The 19,632-nt window shown below is 48.8% G+C and overlaps 2 protein-coding genes across 2 annotated transcripts in view; both read left to right on the top strand.

Moving 5' to 3' along the window:
• Positions 1-4,351, top strand: part of LOC119971593 (low choriolytic enzyme-like) — a 137,318-nt gene extending 132,967 nt beyond the window's left edge. Inside the window, exon 8 of the mRNA XM_038807372.1 lies at positions 4,273-4,351. The gene's annotated coding sequence lies outside the window, so the exon portion shown is untranslated. The remainder of the gene's footprint in view (positions 1-4,272) is intronic.
• LOC119970934 (astacin-like metalloendopeptidase) overlaps positions 1-19,632 on the top strand; it is a 151,451-nt gene that overhangs the window by 4,829 nt on the left and 126,990 nt on the right. Inside the window, exons 2-4 of the mRNA XM_038806044.1 lie at positions 452-468; positions 4,282-4,430; positions 15,326-15,504. Of these exons, the coding sequence (XP_038661972.1) occupies positions 452-468; positions 4,282-4,430; positions 15,326-15,504 (345 nt within the window). The remainder of the gene's footprint in view (positions 1-451; positions 469-4,281; positions 4,431-15,325; positions 15,505-19,632) is intronic.

Here is a 19,632-nt window from a genome sequence, read left to right as displayed (position 1 = left end):
GAGTATGGAGGTAATGCGCTTCATGATCAACCTCTCGAAGTACTTCATTACGACTGAAGTCAGGGCCACCGGACAGTAATCATCGAGACACGTTGCCTGGTTCTTCTTTGGCACCGGTATGGTGGTGGTTTTCTTGAAGCAGGTGGGGACCTCGGAGTGGAGGAGGGACAGGTTAAAGATGTCCGGGATGACCTCTGCCAGCTGGTCTGCACAGGCTCTTGAGTGCAGGACCAGGGATCTCGTCGGGCCCATCGCCTTCCGAGGGTTCACTTTCAGGAAGGCCGATCTGACTTCGGAAGCTGTGTTGGTGGGTATGGGTGAGTTATGGGCCGAGAGGCCGGCTTGCTGATCGGTTAGCCCCGATCGCGGGCCAGACCACAGTGGTTCTCTGACCCGGCGTGGACTGAGAGAATCCCGGCCCAGATTCTTTTGGGTCTTTGTCTTTTTTTAGGTATCAGCGAGATTGAGGTTTGTGCTACCTTAGGTGGGGCAGTGTGCCCCTTGGCAATGAATCTGTGAACATCTCCCACAGGTATAGGGCCAGTGCTGTTGCAAATCCTTTGTAGAAGCCCGCTGGGAAACCGTCTGGTTGGCGCCTTCTCCCCCTGCATGGAGCTAATACTCTCCATGACCTCTCACAGTTCTAGCAGGCCCCCTTTCCTGTCCTCCCCCATCAAATCTTTTTAAATATAAATTTAGAGTACCCAATTCATTTTTCCAATTAAGGGGCAATTTAGTGTGGCCAGTCCACCTACCCTGCACATCTTTGGGTTCTGGGGGCGAATCCCATGAAAACACGGGGAGAATGTGCAAACTCTACATGGACGGTGACCCAGAGCCGGGATCGAACCTGGGACCTCAGCGCCGTGAGGCTGCAGTGCTACCACTGCGCCACCGTGCTGCCCCAAATCATAGAATGAACAGTGCAGAAGGAGGCCATTTGGCCCATCGACTCTGCACCGGCCCTTGGAAAGAACACCACAAACACTTCTACTCTATCCCCGTAACCCCACCCGCGCATGCGCGGTTGCCGCCTTCCCCTCCGCTGCCCCGCAAGACGTAGCGGCTTGATCTTGTGGTTGTGGCGTTCGGGTGGGAAAGTGGAGCTGAGTCCACAAAAGATCAGCCATGATCTCATTGAATGGCGGAGTAGGCTCGAAGGGCCAGCTGGCCTACTCCTGCTCCTAGTTCTTATGTTGGCTCTACAGACTGTAAAAGGGAGATAACTTATTTTTTTGTTAAAACATTGCATTCTAAGAGTCCCATTCTGCAGGCTGTTCATCGCTGCCGCTTCTCCAGTCTGTTCTCTTCGATGAACTTGTAAACACCTGCAGGTACCGTAAAAAAGTGTTCCCTGCCGTGATGCATGACCCAGAGCTTGATTGGGTACAGCATTCCAAATCTCATGCCATTTCTATACAGCACGGCCTTCGCTTTGTTAAATTAGGCCCTCTTGTGACCTTCCCAGCAGCAGTTTGTGGACTACCTGGCCCATCCCAGGATTCTCTCCTGACATTGTTTTTGGCTGTAACCAGGTTTTGGGCTTTGGTCGGAGTGACTGGTATGCTCTGTCGATTTCTGGTGGGTTGGGGAAGCTGTCCCTTCCCGCCAGGTTACCCAGTATTTGGCCACATGAGTCTGTGGGGTTTCTACCATCAATCCCTTCCGGTAGGCCCACAAATCGCAGGTTCTGCCGCCTCAATCGGTTCTCCTGATCCTCAACCTTTCCTCTCAGGTTGCCTTGTTGCTACCTCATTTTCCAGGGCGACGATCCGATTTCTCTCTGGACCGTCGCATCCCCCTCCAGATGTTTAATTGTTGCCTCCCAGGCCTCCAGTTTTTTGGCTTTGTCCAGGGCCACCTGGATGGTTGCCAGACCTTCGGCCAGCGCACCATTCACCGCAGCTTGTCTGATTTTGTTTCTTCTCGATATTCCTTCAACTCTCTTGGGAGGAACATCCTCCTGTCATGTGAGAGTACCTTTAAGAAATGGATGTTTAAGCAATGTACCTTTAAGAAATGAAGCAGCTCATATTACTGAAGCAATGTCAGAGGGTGGGGGGAACTGAGCTCACTTCTGCTTTTAGTTTCAGTTTGAGAGAGAGCAGCTGAAAAGTGCCTGGCTGGTTTGCTGTGAGCTGTTTGAAAGGAAAAGCCAGTTTTGAGAACAAGAGCTTGGGTGTGTCTGTGTTTGCAGTGAGCTGGATTTGCCGTGATATCTGCCATGAAAGACTATCTCTGAATCATTTGGGTGATTTAAACTCATAATACTAATGTCTTTAACCTGATGTGTTTCTGTTTAAAGGTGTTAAGTCTCTTGGATGTTTAAAGGATCAACTGAAGGATTATTTAGTGTTGTATTATTTTCGGGGTTAACATTGAAGTAAGGGATGTTAAGGGATCCAATGTTTATTTAAAAGGGTTAAGTTGAATTCATGGAATAAACATTGTTTTGTGTTTAAAAACCCACGTGTCCATAATTGTAATACCACACCTGGAAAACAAGCCATGTACTTCAAAAGCAACAATCCATTAAAGGGAGAGGTTGGTTGAACTCTATGATACATTTTGGGGTTCTGAAAACACCTCTCCCATAACACTCCATTCATCCCCTGTGTGGGGAGCTTCTCATGCGGCGGGTCGGTGCCTCTTGCTCTGGCGAAGTCCGGGTTTTTCCACCTCGTTTGCTGGTCGGATCAGTTGATTGTTGTTTGTCCAGGCTTTTTCCATTCCTGGTCTCCACTCGTTCTCTGGGCTGGCTGTTGTTCGGTATATTTTCTTCTTTCTTTGTTTTGTTAGTGGTGTGGGGATGATTTGTATTGCTTGCGGGTGTTTTACGAGCAAAAAGTGCCTATTTTACAGGTTCGCGGGAGGACAGCAACCTGATGTGCGACTTCTCAGCACATCCCCACCACAGCACATCCCCATCACAGCCTCTTCTCTAAGCATCCATGATCCAATGTCCTTTCCTTTGTTCTCTAAAAACCAACCCACTTGGGTAGTACCCAATCACTGCCTGTTACCAGGCAGAATACAACCACAAGTTAACCAATCGAACTGAGTCCCTCCGATTTCTCAGGTGCCAAAAAGTCAGTTCTGCTGTTTGAAAGCTAGCGCAGTGTACTACTTTGTAACTTTCAAGCATAAACAAAAGGTTGCTAAAAAGGTAATAAAAAAGAACTAAGGCAAATCACGAAAAGAAGACTAGCGCAGAAGAGCAAAAAGGATAGCAAAATCTTCTACAGGTACATGAAAGGGAAGAGAGTCGCTAAAGTGAATGTTGGTCCCTTGGAAGATAAAATCGGTGAGTTAATTGCGGGGAACACAGAAATGACAAAGATGCTAAGTCAGTACTTTGCTTCAGTTTTCATGAGGAGGACATAATACCATTCCTGTCGGAAAGGGCAATTCAAAGGTAATAGAAAGAGTGGAACTTGGAACAATCAGCATCAATAGGGAAACAGTACTCAACAAGCTCTTGGGATTGAGGGCAGGCAATTGAGTCCCCAGGGCCTGATTGCCTGCATCCTAGTATGTTAAAGGACGTGGCAGCAGAAATAGTGGATCCATTGGTTATAATATTCCAAAATTCCCTGAACATGGAAAGGTACCAGTGGATTGGAAAAATGCTAACGTAACACCCTTATTCAAAAAGGGAGGGAGGCAGAATGTGGGAAATTAGAGACCAGTTAGTTTAAGATGTTGTTGGAATCATTTATCAAGGACGTAATATCAGGACGTTTGGAAAGCCGAAGCGTTATCCATCAGAGTCAGCATGGTTTTATGAAGGGCAAATCATGTTTGACTAATTTGCTTGTGTTCTTCGAAGATGTGACAAGCAAAGTGGATAATGGGGATCCTGTAGATGTAGTGTATCTGGACTTCCAGAAAGTGTTTGATAAGGTGCCGCACAGAAGGTTCATTCACATGAGATTAGGGGTAACTTAGGTTGGATAGAAGACTGGCTGATGGAGAGGAGACAGAGTCGGGATAATTGTTGAATCCCTGGGGTTGGGGTGTTGGGGATGGTCGGGGTGGGGGGGTGGGGGAGAGGGTGTGGAGCACGGTCCACCCACGAAGCCTGTACTGGTCCCCTACCCCCCACTCTCCCCGGCCCTCACCCATCAGACAGAGCACGAAGGCAGGTTTTAGCGGTGTTAACAGTGTTAATTGTGAATAAATATACACAGTTTGTGCCCGAGCCGCTATAATTTAACTGTGGCCTATACCCGTGCCAACTTAACTGGTGTCTAACTTTCTGGCCTTGCCCAGACAGGATAGCAGGAGTGGAGGCAGCCTGCTGTGACTCTAGCCCTGCAAGAAGGGTCCCATTGGCGCACGTCTCCTGGGGCGACCCGGCCTGGTGTGGAACTACAGGCAGCATTGCTGGACATTCGAGTCACGGCTGCATCGCAACAAAGAAGAGCAAGGTTAGGACTGTTTCAAAAGTGTCACTGTTCGTTAGACTCGATGCTTTTGACAAGAGCTTGGAAGACTGAGCTTGGTACAAGGAGCATATGCGTGATTTTTTCACAGCGAACGTTATTAGTGGGGATGACCGCCAGAAGGTGATTCTTTTGACTGCCTGTGGGACCACCACTTTCAGCGTCATAAAGAACCTAACCTATCCTGTGGCCCCAGACCCCAAGACGTTTGATGAATTGGTGGCGCTCCTAATGAACCACTATGACCCCAAACTGTCGGTCATTGTCCAAAGATACCGATTCAATATGGACACGATAACCCTGTGGGAGTCCATTTCTGAGTTTTTGTCATGCTTACGTAAACTTACGCAAGAGCACTGCGACTACAGGCCATCCCTACTGAAAATTTTATGAGACAGCCTTGTGTGTGGAGGGTGATCCAGCGGAAATTGCTGGCATAACGGTCTGCGGACCTTAAAAGAGCATTGAGATTTCCCTGTCATGGGAGAGTATGGAGAAGGGTGCCCAGAGGACATCAGGGATGGAGGAGGATAGCGTAGGATGTCCCCCATGATGATAGGTGGCGCCCCCCCCAGGAACCGAACCTCTGAGATCCAGCCGTTGCCTAAACACCATCACGGTCAGGCCTGTTGGATGAAGGTCGCTGCAGCTAGGAGAGACATCTCCACTGAACCACTTGAAAAGGACCCACAGAGGTGTGGCACCGGTGGCTGGAGGAACCGCATGGACCAGCAACGGCAGGTCAGCCAACAAACACGTCACCCTGGTCAAGGGACACGCCCATCCAGAGAAAGGACCATAGGATAAAGGAGCAGAGTTAGACCACTTGGCCCATTGAGACTGGTTCACCATTCGATCAAGGCTGAAATGTAGCCCATCTCCATTCCCCTGCTTTCTCCCCATAATCCCTAATCCTCTTATTAATCAAGATATCCCCATCTGAATTGAGAACACTGAAAGCGCCTCTTATCTCTTACTCAGGATAAGGTACTCAGTCCGGTTTGAGATGTCCAAGCATTCTTTATTTTCAATAGTTCACTTGGTACGTTTGCACAACATGAAATTGAAAAACTGTTAAGAGTACATTGAAACGTTATTGAGATACTGAAGAGTTTCAAGATAGAAGTAAATCCAGATTTATAAAAGAAAAGCCATTTCAACAAAGGCCTTTTTGAAAGTAATTTTCACTGATGCTTCAAGGATCTTGGATGGCTAAAATTCTTCTCCTCTCAGTCATACGGACCACATTCTTAAGGGAATCTTTTTCTTTGGTTTAGTCCCTTATTTACTTTCATTGGTTCTAATTCTCAGTTGAAGCTTTATATGTTATCCAGGCATTGGTCATTACTCAAAATTCACTAATGTCCATCAAATTAATTAAATGTCTACGTGCATCTGCCATGTGTGACATTTCTTTAAAGATATGCTTGCAATAACCTTGCTTTTGATGCATTTTTATTACTAAATTTGTTGCAGAACAATGGTCTATTCATTACGAAGGCCTTCTGAAAGTGTCTTTTGAAACAATATTAGCTTTGTTCAGCAATTCTCATATTTTTATCTTCAACCATGACTTTGGCTTTGTGGATATTTCATTTTCTGCTTTAGTACTGAATGTAAAAATTATACGGCATCTATTCTTAAAGGTCCCCAATAAATCAATGAAGCAATCAATAAATCTAATCAATCAGCACCAAGGATCCTCCACCTGGAGCAACCCGACGAAGTCAAGTGCGTACAATTAATTTGCATCATCTGACCGCAGGTTTCCCACATCCATCAAGGTGAATGGTCACCCACTAGTAATGGAAGTAAACACAGGTGCTGCGGTCTCAGTGATAGGACGGTAGAATTTCGAAAAAATCAAGACGGGAATCCAGGGTTTGAACGTGAGTGATACCGAGGTGAAGTTGGCAACACACACAAGGGAACCACTAGCCATCACGGATACAACAATGACCCATTGTCGACGAACTGCAGTCCGTTAGGTTGCCCTTGATAATACTACGGGGCCCCGGCTCAAGTCTGCTGAACCGTGATTGGCTGCAGAGGCTCCTTATGGACTGGCAGTGGATTTTCTGGATGTGCACTGGAGGTTTATACAAAGTCCTGGGGAAGTATCGGAGGTTTTCTAGGAGTTCCTGGGTAAGATTAAAGGTACCGTGGCCACGATTCATGTAGATCCTGCGGCTCAACCGAAGTGGTTCAGGGCCCGCTCAGTTCCCTACACATTGATGACAAGGGTAGATGATGACCTCAACTGCTTGGAAAGCAATGGAATCATCCGGCCGGTACAATTTTCAGATTGGGTAGGCCTGTAGTCTCAGTACTGAAACCAGATAAAACCATTTGCTTGTGTGGGGGATTTCAAGCTAACAGTGAACAAGGCTTCTTTCTTGGGCAGATACCTGATGCCATAAATAGAGGACTTCTATGCAAAGCTGACTGGAGAACACTCTTCCTAATCTCGACTTGAGTCACGCATGACTCCTCAAATTGGATGTAGACATGTCTTCCATAGAATTTGTGACCATTAATACCCACAGAGTCCTCTACGAAAATACAAAGTTGCTATTCAGGATGTCATTGACTTGCGCTATTTTTCAGAGAGTCATGAAGAACATCTCCAAGGACTACTGCGAGTAGCAGTTTACTTGGATGTCACCCTGGTCACCGGAGCCACCGAAAGTAGCACCTGACCATCTTGCTGGAAGTCAGTCTGTTTTCCAAGACAGGTGTCCGTCCACCTTAAGAGAGCAAAACTAAAAAGAAAATGCTGGAAAATCTCAGCAGGTCTGCCAGCATCTGTTGGGAGAGAAAAGAGCTCATAGTTCGAGTCCAGTTGACCCTTTGTCAAAGCAAAAGACAGAGAAAGTGGGAAACATTTATACTGTGGAGTGAGAATCAGTCATAGCCACAGAAACCCAGGCAAACGGGCTGCTAATAGCCATAGAAACCAAGGGGAAAGGGTGCTAATGACAGTCCACAGAGAGAACAAAAGGTGTGAAAGGCCAAACTGCAGAAAAACTAACATCAGAGGATAAACTGTGACAGATGTAGATGTGGCGGGGGGAAGGGTAACGAAAGGTGGATAAGATGGGGGAGTGAATATATATATAAAGAAAGAGAAGAAGGAAAGAAATGGTAAAAACTGTTAATATGAAATTTGATGAATGGGCCAAGGTGGGGTAGAGCTAATCATCTGAAGTTGTTGAATTCGATGTTGAGACCGGAAGGCTGTAGCGTGCCTAACCGGAAGATGAGATGGTGGTCCTCCAGATTGCGTTGAGCTTCACTGGACCAGTGTAGCAAGCCAAGGACAGACATGTGGGTATGGGAGCAGGGTCTTGTGTTAAAATGGCAAGCAACGGGAAGATCAGGGTCCTGAATGCGCACAGACCGAAGGGGCTCAGCAAAGCGATCACGCAGTCTGCGTTTTGTCTATCCGATATAGAGGCGACAACACTGGGAGCAGCGAATGCAATAGACCAAATTGGACAAGGTGTAAGTGAAAGGCTGCTTAACCTGGAATGTGTGTTTTGAGCCTGGGATGTTTAGCATGAAAGAGGAAAAGAGACAGGTGTTACACCTTCTGCGATTGCATGGTAAGGTCCCATGAGTGATGGGAGAGTTGTTGGGTATGGGGGAAGTGTGAACTAGATTATCTCTGAGGGAACAGTCTCTACGGATTGCTGACCGAGACCGTTCCCTCCGCAGGCACCATTCCCTCTGAGAGCAAAATGTGTTTTAATGCAAAAGAGGTCATGTACTTAGGGCACCATGTCGTCCAAGATGGCTTGCACCCAGTATAAGAGAAGGTGCGTGCAACCAAAAAAGCCCCCACACTTGAGAGCTCGACCTAATTGCGGTCGTTCTAAGGACTCGTGAATTATTTTGAGAAATTTATCCATAACTTGGCCACCAGCCTTGCGCCTTTGCATGCGCAATTGAAAAAACACAAGGTGTGGGCATGGAGAACGCCACAAGGAAGCTTTCGCCAAGGTGAAGCAGTGACTGTCGTCATCAGGGTTGTTGACCCACTACAACCCCTTAAAGCATATTTTGGTCACTTGTAATGCCTCCCAAGAGGAAGCCAACATCTAGGATGGTCCCGTTTGGGCCCTGGAGTGTTGCCTTGTTGCTGTATTTCCTAACTGGAGTAGGAAAGAAACTACTTTTGACTTATCTTTTCGGGGCTCCGATAAACTTCAAAAGGGCAAATTTTCAAAAGGAAATATTGGTGGAGTGGACAGATGCATGGCAGGTGGAGAGAGCAATCAATAAAAGATATAGTCTTCCAGGTTTTATTATTGGGGAATAGAGTACAAGAGCAGGGAGGTTATGCCGAACATATACAAAACACTAGTTTGACTTCACCTGGAATATTGTGTGCAGTTCTGGGCATCACAATATAGGAAAGATGTGAACGCATTGGAGAGAGTGCAGAGGAGGTTCACAAAAATAGTTCCACAGGTGAGACATTTCAATTATGAGGATAGATTTGAGAGATTGGGTCTGGTTTAGCACACTGGGCTAAATCGCTGGCTTTTCAAGCAGGCCAAGCAGGCCAGCAGCACGGTTCAATTCCCGTACCAGCCTCCCCGAACAGGCGCCGGAATGTGGCGACTAGGGGCTTTTCACAGTAACTTCATTGAAGCCTACTTGTGACAATAAGCGATTTTCATTCATTTTTCATTTCATTTCATTTTCAGATTGTGACTCGTCTCCTTGGAGAGAAGGTGTATTACAATAGATCTGATAGAGATGCTCAAAATAATGAGGGGGCTCGACAAGTAGATAAGGAGAAAATGTTCCCACACATAAAAAGGATCAAGAATTTTTTTTTTTTAAAATAATTTTTATTGAAAGAGTTTTTCCATACAAACATTTACCCCTACTAATTTTTAAATTATTTACAACACAATCCCTCTAGGCAAATATCCCTCCCTCGCCCCCCCTCTCGCGCGCACCAGTCCTCCCCCCCCCCCCCCCCCAAGCAACAACTTAACAAACAAGGCAGCCTACAGTTTCAGACATGAGCAGCGAGCAGACTTGCCCGCGTTACAGTCGTGCATGTCCCCCCACAACCATTGCTGCCCCCCCTCCCCTCCCCCCTCCCCTCCCCCCCCCCCCCCTCCCCTCCCCCCCCCCCAAAGAACCGGCTCATCCTTGTCCCCGTCATGTGAGCTCTATGCAGCACCTTAAATTGAATGAGGCTCAGCCTCGCACACGAGGAGGAAGAATTGACCTTCTCCAGTGCATCCGCCCACGTCCCGTCTTCTATCTGCTCTCCCAGCTCGCCTTCCCACTTGGCTTTCAGCTCCTCCCCTGATGCTTCTTCCGCCTCCTGCATTATCTTGTAGATGTCTGATATCTTCCCCCCTCCGACCCAGACCCCCGAGAGCACCCTATCACTCGCCCCCTTACTGGGGAGCAGGGGGAACCCCTCCACCTGCCGCCTAGCAAATGCCTTCACTTGTAACTATCTGAACATGTTTCCCGGGGGGAGCTCAAACTTCTCCTCCAGCCCTCCCAGGCTCGCAAACCTCCCCTCTATAAACAGGTCCTTCAGCTGCCGTATGCCCACCCTGTACCAGCTCTGAAATCCCCCGTCGATGTTCCCCGGGATGAATCTATGGTTCCCTCTTATTGGCGCCGCCAACAGACCTCCCATTTCCCCCCTGTGTCGCCTCCACTGCCCCCATATCTTGAGGGTGGCCGCCACCACCGGGCTCGTGGTGTACCTCGTGGGGGGGAGCGGCCATGGTGCCGTTACTAGGGCCCCCAGGCTTGTGTTGCCACAGGACGCCCTCTCCATTCATTTCCAAGCTGCCCCCTCCCCTTCCATCATCCACTTGCGCACCATTGACACATTTGCCGCCCAGTAATACCCCGAGAGATTGGGTAGTGCCAGCCCCCCACTGTCCCTACTCCGCTCCAAAAAGACCCTCCTCACCCTTGGGGTGCCGTGCGCCCACACGTAGCTCATGATGCTACTCGTCACCTTTTTGAAGAAGGCCCTAGGGAGGAAGATGGGCAAGCACTGAAATAAAAACAGGAACCTTGGGAGGACCGTCATTTTGATTGACTGCACCCTCCCCGCCAGCGACAGCGGTACCATGTCCCACCTCTTAAATTCCTCCTCCATCTGTTCCACCAGCCTGGAAAAGTTCAACTTGTGGAGGGTCCCCCAGTTCCTTGCCACCTGCACCCCTAAGTACCTAAAGCTCTTTCCTGCTCGCTTGAAGGGGAGTCTCCCAATACCCTCTCCCTGGTCCCCCGGGTGTATCACAAAAACCTCGCTTTTGCCCAAATTTAGTTTGTACCCCGAAAAGTCCCCCAAACTCTGCTAATAGTTCCATTATCTCCGGCATTCCCCCTTCTGGGTCTGCCACGTACAGCAGTAGATCATCCGCATACAGCGATACTCGATGTTCCTCCCCTCCCCTAGTCAGTCCTCTCCACCCCCCTGAACCCCTCAGTGCCATCGCCAACGGTTCGATCGCCAGTGCGAAAAGTAGGGGGGATAGGGGACATCCCTGCCTGGTCCCTCGGTGGAGCCCGAAATACTCCGACCTCCTCCCGTTTGTCACTACACTCGCCGTCGGGGCCGAGTAGAGCAACTTCACCCACTTAATAAACCCTTCCCCACACCCAAACCGTTCCAACGTCTCCCACAGGTACTCCCACTCCACCCTATCGAATGCCTTCTCCTGTCCAGCGCTACCACTATCTCAGCCTCCCCCTCCACTGCCGGCATCATAATTACATTCAGCAATCTCCGCACGTTCGTGTTGAGCTGCCGCCCCTTCACGAACCCCGTCTGGTCCTCATGGATTACCCCTGGCACACAATCCTCTATTCTAGCTGCCAGGATCTTTGCCAGCAACTTGGCATCCACGTTCAGAAGCGAGATAGGCCTGTAGGACCCGCACTGCACGGGGTCTTTATCCCGCTTCAGTATCAGGGAGATCAGAGCCTGCGACATTGTCGGGGGCAGAACCCCCCCCCTCTCGCGCCTCATTAAAGGCTCGTACCAGTACCGGTCCCACCAAGTCCACATTTTTCTTGTAGAATTCCACCGGGAACCCATCTGGCCCCGGCGCCTTCCCCGCTTGCATCTGACCTATTCCCTTGACTAGCTCCTCTAGCCCTATTGGCGCCCCCAGCCCTTCTACCAGCCCCTCCTGGACCCTTGGGAACCTCAATTTGTTTAGGAAGTCCTCCATTCCCCCTCTCCTCGTCGGCGGCTCAGACCGATACAACTCCTTGTAAAAATCCCTGAAGACCCCATTCACTTCTTGCCCCTTCTGTACTACCTTCCCGCCCCTCTCCTTCACTCCCCCAATCTCCCTAGCCGCATCTCGTTTGCGAAGCTGGTGTGCCAGCATCCTGCTCGCCTTTTCCCCATACTCATAGACCGCGCCCTGTGCCCTTCTCCACTGCGTCTCTGCCTTCCTGGTGGTCAGCAGGTCGAACTTGACCTGCAGGCTGCGCCGTTCTCCCAGCAGCCCCTCCTCTGGTGCCTCCGCATATCTCCTATCCACTTCCAATAGCTCCCCCACCAGCCTCTCCCTCTCCTGCCTCTCCTTTCTTTCTCTGTGTGCCCTTATGGAGATCAGCTCTCCCCTGATCACTGCCTTCAGGGCCTCCCAGACCATCCCCACCTGCACCTCCCCCGTGTCATTCAAGTCCAGATAGCTCTCAATGCTCTTCCGGACCCTTTTACACACCTCGTCGTCCGCTAACAGCCCCACATCCAGCCGCCACAGCGGGCGCTGGTCCCGCGCCTCCCCCATTTCCACATCCACCCAATGTGGTGCATGATCAGAGATCGCAATGGCCGAGTACTCAGCTTCCCGTACCCTCGGGATCAGCCCCCTGCTCAACACGAAGAAATCGATTCTGGAGTACACTCTATGGACGTGGGAGAAAAAGGAATACTCCCTCGCCCTCGGCCTACCAAACCTCCATGGGTCTACTCCTCCCATCTGCTCCATGTACCCCCTCAGCACTTCTGCCGCTGCCGGCCTCCTATTGGTCCTTGAGCTCGATCTGTCTAGCCCGGGGTCCAGCACTGTGTTGAAGTCCCCCCCCATGATCAAGCCCCCTGCCTCCAGTCCCGGAATGAGGCCCAATAGGCGCCTCATAAAACCCGCGTCATCCCAGTTCGGGGCATATACGTTGACCATCACCACTTTCTCCCCCTGCAGCTTACCCTTCACCATCACATACCTACCCTCCTTATCCGCCACCACCTCCTCCGCCACGAACGACACCCTCTTTCCCACCAGAATCGCCACCCCCCGGTTCTTTGCGTCCAATCCAGAGTGGAACACCTGTCCCACCCACCCCCTTCTCAGGCGTACCTGGTCCACTACCTTCAAATGGGTCTCCTGTAACATTGCTACATCAGCCTTCAGTCCCTTCAGGTGTGAGAATACCCTTGATCTCTTGACCGGCCCATTCAGCCCCCTCACGTTCCAAGTGATCAGCCGGGTCGCGGGACGACCCGCCCCCTTCCCCTGCCGATTAGCCATGTCCTGTTCCCTGCTCGCCCCGGGTCGACCCTCCCCTTCTGACCCGCTCCCCATGGCGATGGCCCCCTCCCCCCACCTCTCCAGTCCTCCACTTCCCGTTTCTGGTCTTTCCAGCAGCAACCCGGTGTCCCTCCCTAACCCCCCTCCTCCTCCTCCCCCCCCCCCCCCCCCCCCCCCCCCCCAGGCTAGGACCCCTCCTAGCCGCGATGTACCCTCCATCGTACTCCCGTAAGTCAGCTGGTTTGCGCTGACCCGGCTGCTCCTGCCACACTCCGACTCCCCCCGGCTCGGGGGGGGGGGGGCCTCCCCCCCCTTGCCACTCCTCCCTGGCCCCGCTCCAACGCGGGAAAGGTCGCCATTGCTAGCCACGCCCCGCACTCCTCCCCTCCCCCCTCCTCTGCCCCGCGCGCGGGAAAACAGAGGAAAGCCCGCGCTTTCGCCCTGCCACACCCCACCCCGCCATCTTCAGTTCCACCCCCCTCCCCGTCCATGCCTGTAAAGAACCCCCCCTAGGAGCCCATATCCCCGATCTGCTCTCCCCCCCCGTCCCGCCTCCCCAACTTAACATTATAAATAACAGATAGATAACAAATAACAATGTACTTAACAGTCGCCCTCTACCAAGCAGTATAAATAACCATAAATAACCATGAATAACCACAATAACAATAACTAAGGGAAGTTGGCAAAGGGGGGAAAAAACATCAGAAGAAAAACCCAAAGCAAGAGTTCAAGATCCAAACAAGGAAAGAAGAAAAACAAAGGAAACCGTTCCAATAAGAGTTGCCCAGTTCCGACCCAGCCGAAAAAAAAAACCGCTTGTTCAGCTGAAAGTACCCGAGCGGTTACGGCCGGCAAGTACCCCCTGGGTCTAATTCGAGTCCAGTTTCTCTTCCTGTACAAAGGCCCACGCCTCCTCTGGGGACTCAAAATAGTGGTGTTGGTTCCTGTAGGTGACCCACAAGCGCGCTGGCTGCAGCATTCCGAACCTGATCCGTTTTGCATGTAGCACCACCTTCGTCCGGTTGTACCGGGCCCGCCGCTTAGCCACCTCCGCACTCCAGTCCTGGTAGACCCTCACCGTCGAATTCTCCCACTTGCTGCTCCTTTCCCTCTTGGCCCACTCCAGCACTCTCTCACGATCGCTGAGTCGCTGGAACCGCACCAGCACCGCCCTCGGGGGCTCATTTGCTCTTGGCTTCCTAGCCATGACCCTGTAGGCCTCTTCCAGCTCCAGGGGCGAAGGGACGGCCCCTGCCCCCATTAGGGAGCTCAGCATTTCTGCTACGTATCCCGGGAGGTCTGACCCCTCCAGGCCTTCTGCCAGGCCCAAGATCCTCAGGTTCTTCCGCCTCATTTGGGTATCCAGCTCCTCAAAACGGCTCTGCCATTTCAGGTGGAGTGCCTCGTGCACCTCTACCTTTCCCACGAGGACCGTGGCCTCCTCCTCCCTCACAGTCATCTCCTGCTGCAGCTCCCGAATCGACGCCTCTTGGGTCGCCTGGGCTCCCATCAGCCTGGTGGTCGTCGCATTCATTGACTCCAAGAGCTCCATTTTCAGCTCCGTAAAGAAGCGCAGGAGAGCGGCCTGCTGCTCCTCCGCCCATTTCCTCCATTCCTCGGGTGCGCCACCGGCCGCCATTTTGGTCTTCTTCCCCCGCTTTTTTTGGGGAGCTGCTGTTGCTTTTTTCACCACCCCACTCCGGGTACCGACCATAAAGTTGGTCTGGTTCTCCTCAGGGAGCCTTCCCCCACCGGGATTTGTCCTTACAGCGCCGTTGGGGCCCTCCAATCGGCCCGAAAACACCTTTGTAGCAGGAGCCGCCAAACGTGCGACTTAGCTGGTCATAGCCGCAACCGGAAGTCCAAAAAGGATCAAGAATGAGAGGGCAAAGATTTAAAGGGACTTGCAAAAGAAGCAAATGCGAAGTGAGATAGGCACTAAGTCATGATGGTCGTTTGGAGAGCCGGTGCAGGCACGATGGGCCAAACGGCCTCCTGTAACGTAACTATTCTGTGATTCTATGTGAAGCATCATCGTGAAGCCTGTGTTTAATATAAATAGAAATAAGGTTGAGTTGCTGCTGGTCAAGAACAGGAACAGGTAGTTTTTTACTCTATGTTCGGGAACTGTAAAGGCATTTGTAGTACCCATCATTGGACAAAATCACAGAGTAGGCAATTAAACCAGAAATTCTTGCAGTTTGTATGAATCAATTCCAACACGTGTATTTGCCAACTGTCCTATTGAGATGCACAGGTTAATTTTGTCAAATTTTGGTATTGTCTTAATAGCTGATGTACCAAAATTCATTTGTTTTTAACTCTTTGTTTTCTTAGGTGCTTTGCATCTATAGGATACGGCGGAAATGCACAAACATTATCACTGCAAGTACCTGAGTGTATATATTTTGGTGTGATACAACATGAATTTCTACACGCACTTGGTTTCCACCATGAGCATTGTAGGAGTGACCGGAATAGATATGTCAGGGTATTTTTGGAGAATGTTATGCCTGGTAAGAAAATTTAAATATCCAGTTTCATTCTTGGTATATATTTACCAAACATTTGTGGGCATTAACTTAAATTGCAACTTAATTTATTTTTGCTGTTGAATATTTGGAACAGGCAAAACTTGGTGTTAATTTATTTTTCTGTTGAATATTCGGAACAGGCAAAATTTGGTGCCTTAGAATAGAATCTCTACAGTGTGGAAGGAGGCCATTCAGCCCGACGAGTCTGCACCGGCTCTTGGAAAGAGTATCCTACCTAGGCCTAGATCCGACCCTATCCCCATCACCCAGTAACCCCCACTTAACCTTTTGGACACTTAAGGGGCAATTTTTGCAGCCAATCAACCGAACCTGCACTTCTTTGGACTGTGGGAGGAAACTGGAGCACCCGGAGGAAACCCACGCAGACATGATAAGGAGTGCAAACTCCACTCAGCCAGTTAGCCGAGGCCGGAATTGAACCCGGGTTACTGGTGTTGAAGGCAGCAGTGCTTACCACTGTGACACCGTGCGCCCAAATAGTGTTTTTTTTTTTTCTTATTCATTTATGGGATGTTTGTTGCTGACTAGGCCAACACATATTGCCCATCCCTAGTTGCCCTTCAGAAAATGGTGATGGACCACCTTCTTGAACCGCTGGAGTCCCTGTGTAGACACCCCCACAGTGCTGTTAGGCAGAGAGTTCCAGGATTGTAACCCAGCGAAAGTGAAGAAACGGTGATATATTTCTAAGTCAGGATGGTGAGTGGAATTTTAGGTGCCTGCTGCTCTTGTCCTTCTAAGATGCTAGCGATCGTTGGTTTGGAAGGTACTGTTTGAGAAGTTCTGGTGAGTCGCTGCAGCGTGTCTTGTAGATTTTACATGCTGCTACCACTATTCATCGGTCGTGGAGGGAGGGGTGTGAACGCATTAGAGAGAGTGCAGAAGAGTTTTACAAGAATGGTTCCACAAGAATGGTTTGTTGATGGGGTGTCAATTACGTGAGTTGCTTTGTCCTAAAAGGGGCCGAGCTTCTTGAGTGTTGTTGTAGCTGCATTCATCCAGGTAAGTGAAGAGTATTCTAGCACATTTATGACTTGTGCCTTGTAGATGAGGGATAGGCTTTGTGGAGTCAGGAGGTGAGTTACTCAATGCAGGATTCCTAACCTCTGACTTGCTCTTGTAGCCACAGTATTTATATGGTTGATTGTAACCTGGATATGGATAGTGGAGGATTTACTGATGGTTATGTAATTGAATGTCAAGGAGTGATGGTTGGGTTCTCTCTTGATGTAGATAATTATTACTTGGCAGTTGGGTGACCTAAATGTTACTTGCTTTGTTAACACACGCCTGGACACTATGCAGGTCTTGCTGCATTTGGACATGGACTGCTTTAGTATCTGAGGAGTTGCAAATGGTGCTGAATGTTGTGCAATCATCAATGACCATCTCTACTTTTGACCTTATGACGGAAGGAAGGTCATTGATGAGGCAATTGAGGACAGTACCCTGAGGAACTCCTGCAATTATGTCCTGGAGCTGAGAAATTTACCCTCAACCACCATAACCATCTTCCTTTGTGAAAGCAATGGCTCCAACCAGCAGAATGTTTTCCGCCTGTTTACCATTCTCTCCAGTTTTGGTAGGTTTCCTTGATTCTACCCTTAATAGATGATAAATGTCAAAGAGCCGTCACTGTTACGTCATTTCTGAAGTACAGCATTTTATTCATGGTTGAAGTCTGTATTGAAGTGGGAAGCTGAGTGTCTGAAAGCACCTAAGCAGGTTATTGTTAAGCAAATACCGGATGGTAGCCTTTTTACTGACCACTTCCATCTCTTTACTGATGATTAGAACATAGAATGTACAGTGCAGAAGGAGGCCATTGGCCCATCGAGGCTGCACCGACCCACTTAAGTCCTCACCCACCCTATCTGGTCACCCACTAACCCCTCCTAACCTTTTTTGGTCACTGAGGGCAATTTATCATGGCCAATCCACCTAACCTGCACATCTTTGGACTGTGGAGGAAACCGGAGCACCCAGAGTAAACCCACACAGATACAGGGAGATGTGCAGGCTCCGCACAGACAGTGACCCAGCAGGGAATCAAACCTGGGACCCTGGCGCTGTGAAGCCACAGTGCTAAACACTTGTGCTACCGTGCTGCCCTGGGAGTAGACTGATGAAAATTAAAATCTCTTATTGTCACGAGTAGGCTTCAGATGAAGTTACTGTGAAAAGCTCCTAGTCGCCACATTCCGGCGCCTGTTCGGAGAGGCTGTTACGGGAATCGAACCGTGCTGCTGTCTGCTTTCAAAGCCAGCGATTTAGCCCAGTGAGCTAAACAGCCCCTATGGGACTGTAATTGGCCGGGTTGGATTTACACTGTCTTTCGTACCTGGATTGTTTTCTACATTGCCTGGTAAATGCCAGTGCTGCAGCTGTACTGCAACAGCTTGGCTAGGGGTATTATGGACCAGAGTTTAGAGAACCCCAAAGTGTACCATGGAGTTCACCTGACCCACAACTTTTGATAGATTGTGCTATGGGGAGCACATGGCCCACTCTACAGGTGTGGTACAACAGAAATGGAAAAGTATTTTTTAAAGCAAAACAATGTTTATTCTATGAATTCAAGTTAACCTTTTTAAAAACATACAGTGAACATCTTAGCAACCGTTAATTCAAATACAACCCCCAAAGAATACAACAAGAAGTAATCCTTTAAGCCTTCCTTTTAACAGCCATAAGACTGAAAACACCTTTTACCAGAAGCACATCAGGTTAAAGTCACTACTGTTATTAGTTTTAAATCACCAGGATCGTTTTACAGTCTTTAGATTACAGAGAGAGACTCTAATACACCTTCTGGTTGTGACTAAAGCTATCCAGTTCTGAAAACGAAACTAAAACGCACTCTACAGCAAACAACCTAAAACAAAAGTAAAAAAGCTGACAGACAGGCCAGCTCCACGAACTCTGACATCACTGCAGTAGTAAACACCCATTTCTTAAAAATACTCTCATATGACACCTCCCCGCAAGAAAATAAAACCCATCAACTTCAAGATGGTTTCATTTTTCACCTTTTCACTATCCTTTAAGAAATGCTCACAGTAAGTACATTTTTTCATTTTAAAAAACAACACACACAAACAGCTATAGTAATATAGTCCATTTTTGTTCTTCTTCCTCCAATTGAAATCCTTCTCGATTGATAGTCTCTTTGAACAAGAAGGTCTCAGCACGATTTGTCCATTTCTCTATGTCTCGGTATTTCTCTTTAAAGTCAGATACTTTAGGTCAATCTGATCACAGAGACCCTTGTAATACTCCAACATAGGAGCATTGGTTATCATAGCTTTCAGGCAGTCAAATGCCTGTTGACACTCCGCTGTCCACTGGAATGTGCTACTTCTTCAGCATGTCCATCAGTAGAGCATCACGCCACAAATCCTTTACAAAATTGTTCAATCAAATGCACTCATGCCAAGAACTCACATTATTTCCCTACGTCTTGAGGGTATCGGAAACTCCTCCAATAACTGTTGGTTTCACATCCTGTGTGACTATTCAACCCTGTCCGATTGTATGGCCATTTTAGTACTTCCCAATTTATCTCTGCAAACTTGCCCACGCTATATCAATAACTCTTTCAGGTCAGTTTGTTATTCCTCTGGAAGGCAACTCAACAATTTATCCCAATTTTTAAGAACATCCTCGTTTTCCGAATTAATTTGAAGTATGTCAAATTCCAAGTCATCTGAATTTGGTTTGTCACTTTGAGTGAGAATCATTAAAACCTCCTCCTTTTTCTCTCCTCTTTCAAAATACCTTTTAAGCATATTCACATGACATACTCGGTGAGTCTTCCTTCTGTCTAGTGTTTTTACCACATAATTCACCTCACTTAATTTCCTTTCAATCTGATAAGGTCCACAAAACCTAGCTTTTAAAGGTTCACCTACCACGAGTAACAACACTAAAACGTCATCTCCACTGTCAAAACTACGAACTTTGAATTTCTTGTCCGCGACGCGTTTCATCACATTTTGTGCAACTTTCAAATGTTGTCTAGATAATTCACCTGCTCTGTTTAATTGTTAGCTAAAATTTCACACATAATCCAATAATGTAAGTTCTGAT

This window comes from Scyliorhinus canicula, chromosome 9 (assembly GCF_902713615.1).
Source record: "Scyliorhinus canicula chromosome 9, sScyCan1.1, whole genome shotgun sequence".
NCBI lineage: Eukaryota > Metazoa > Chordata > Chondrichthyes > Carcharhiniformes > Scyliorhinidae > Scyliorhinus > Scyliorhinus canicula.
This window is presented reverse-complemented; position numbering and strand designations above follow the sequence as displayed.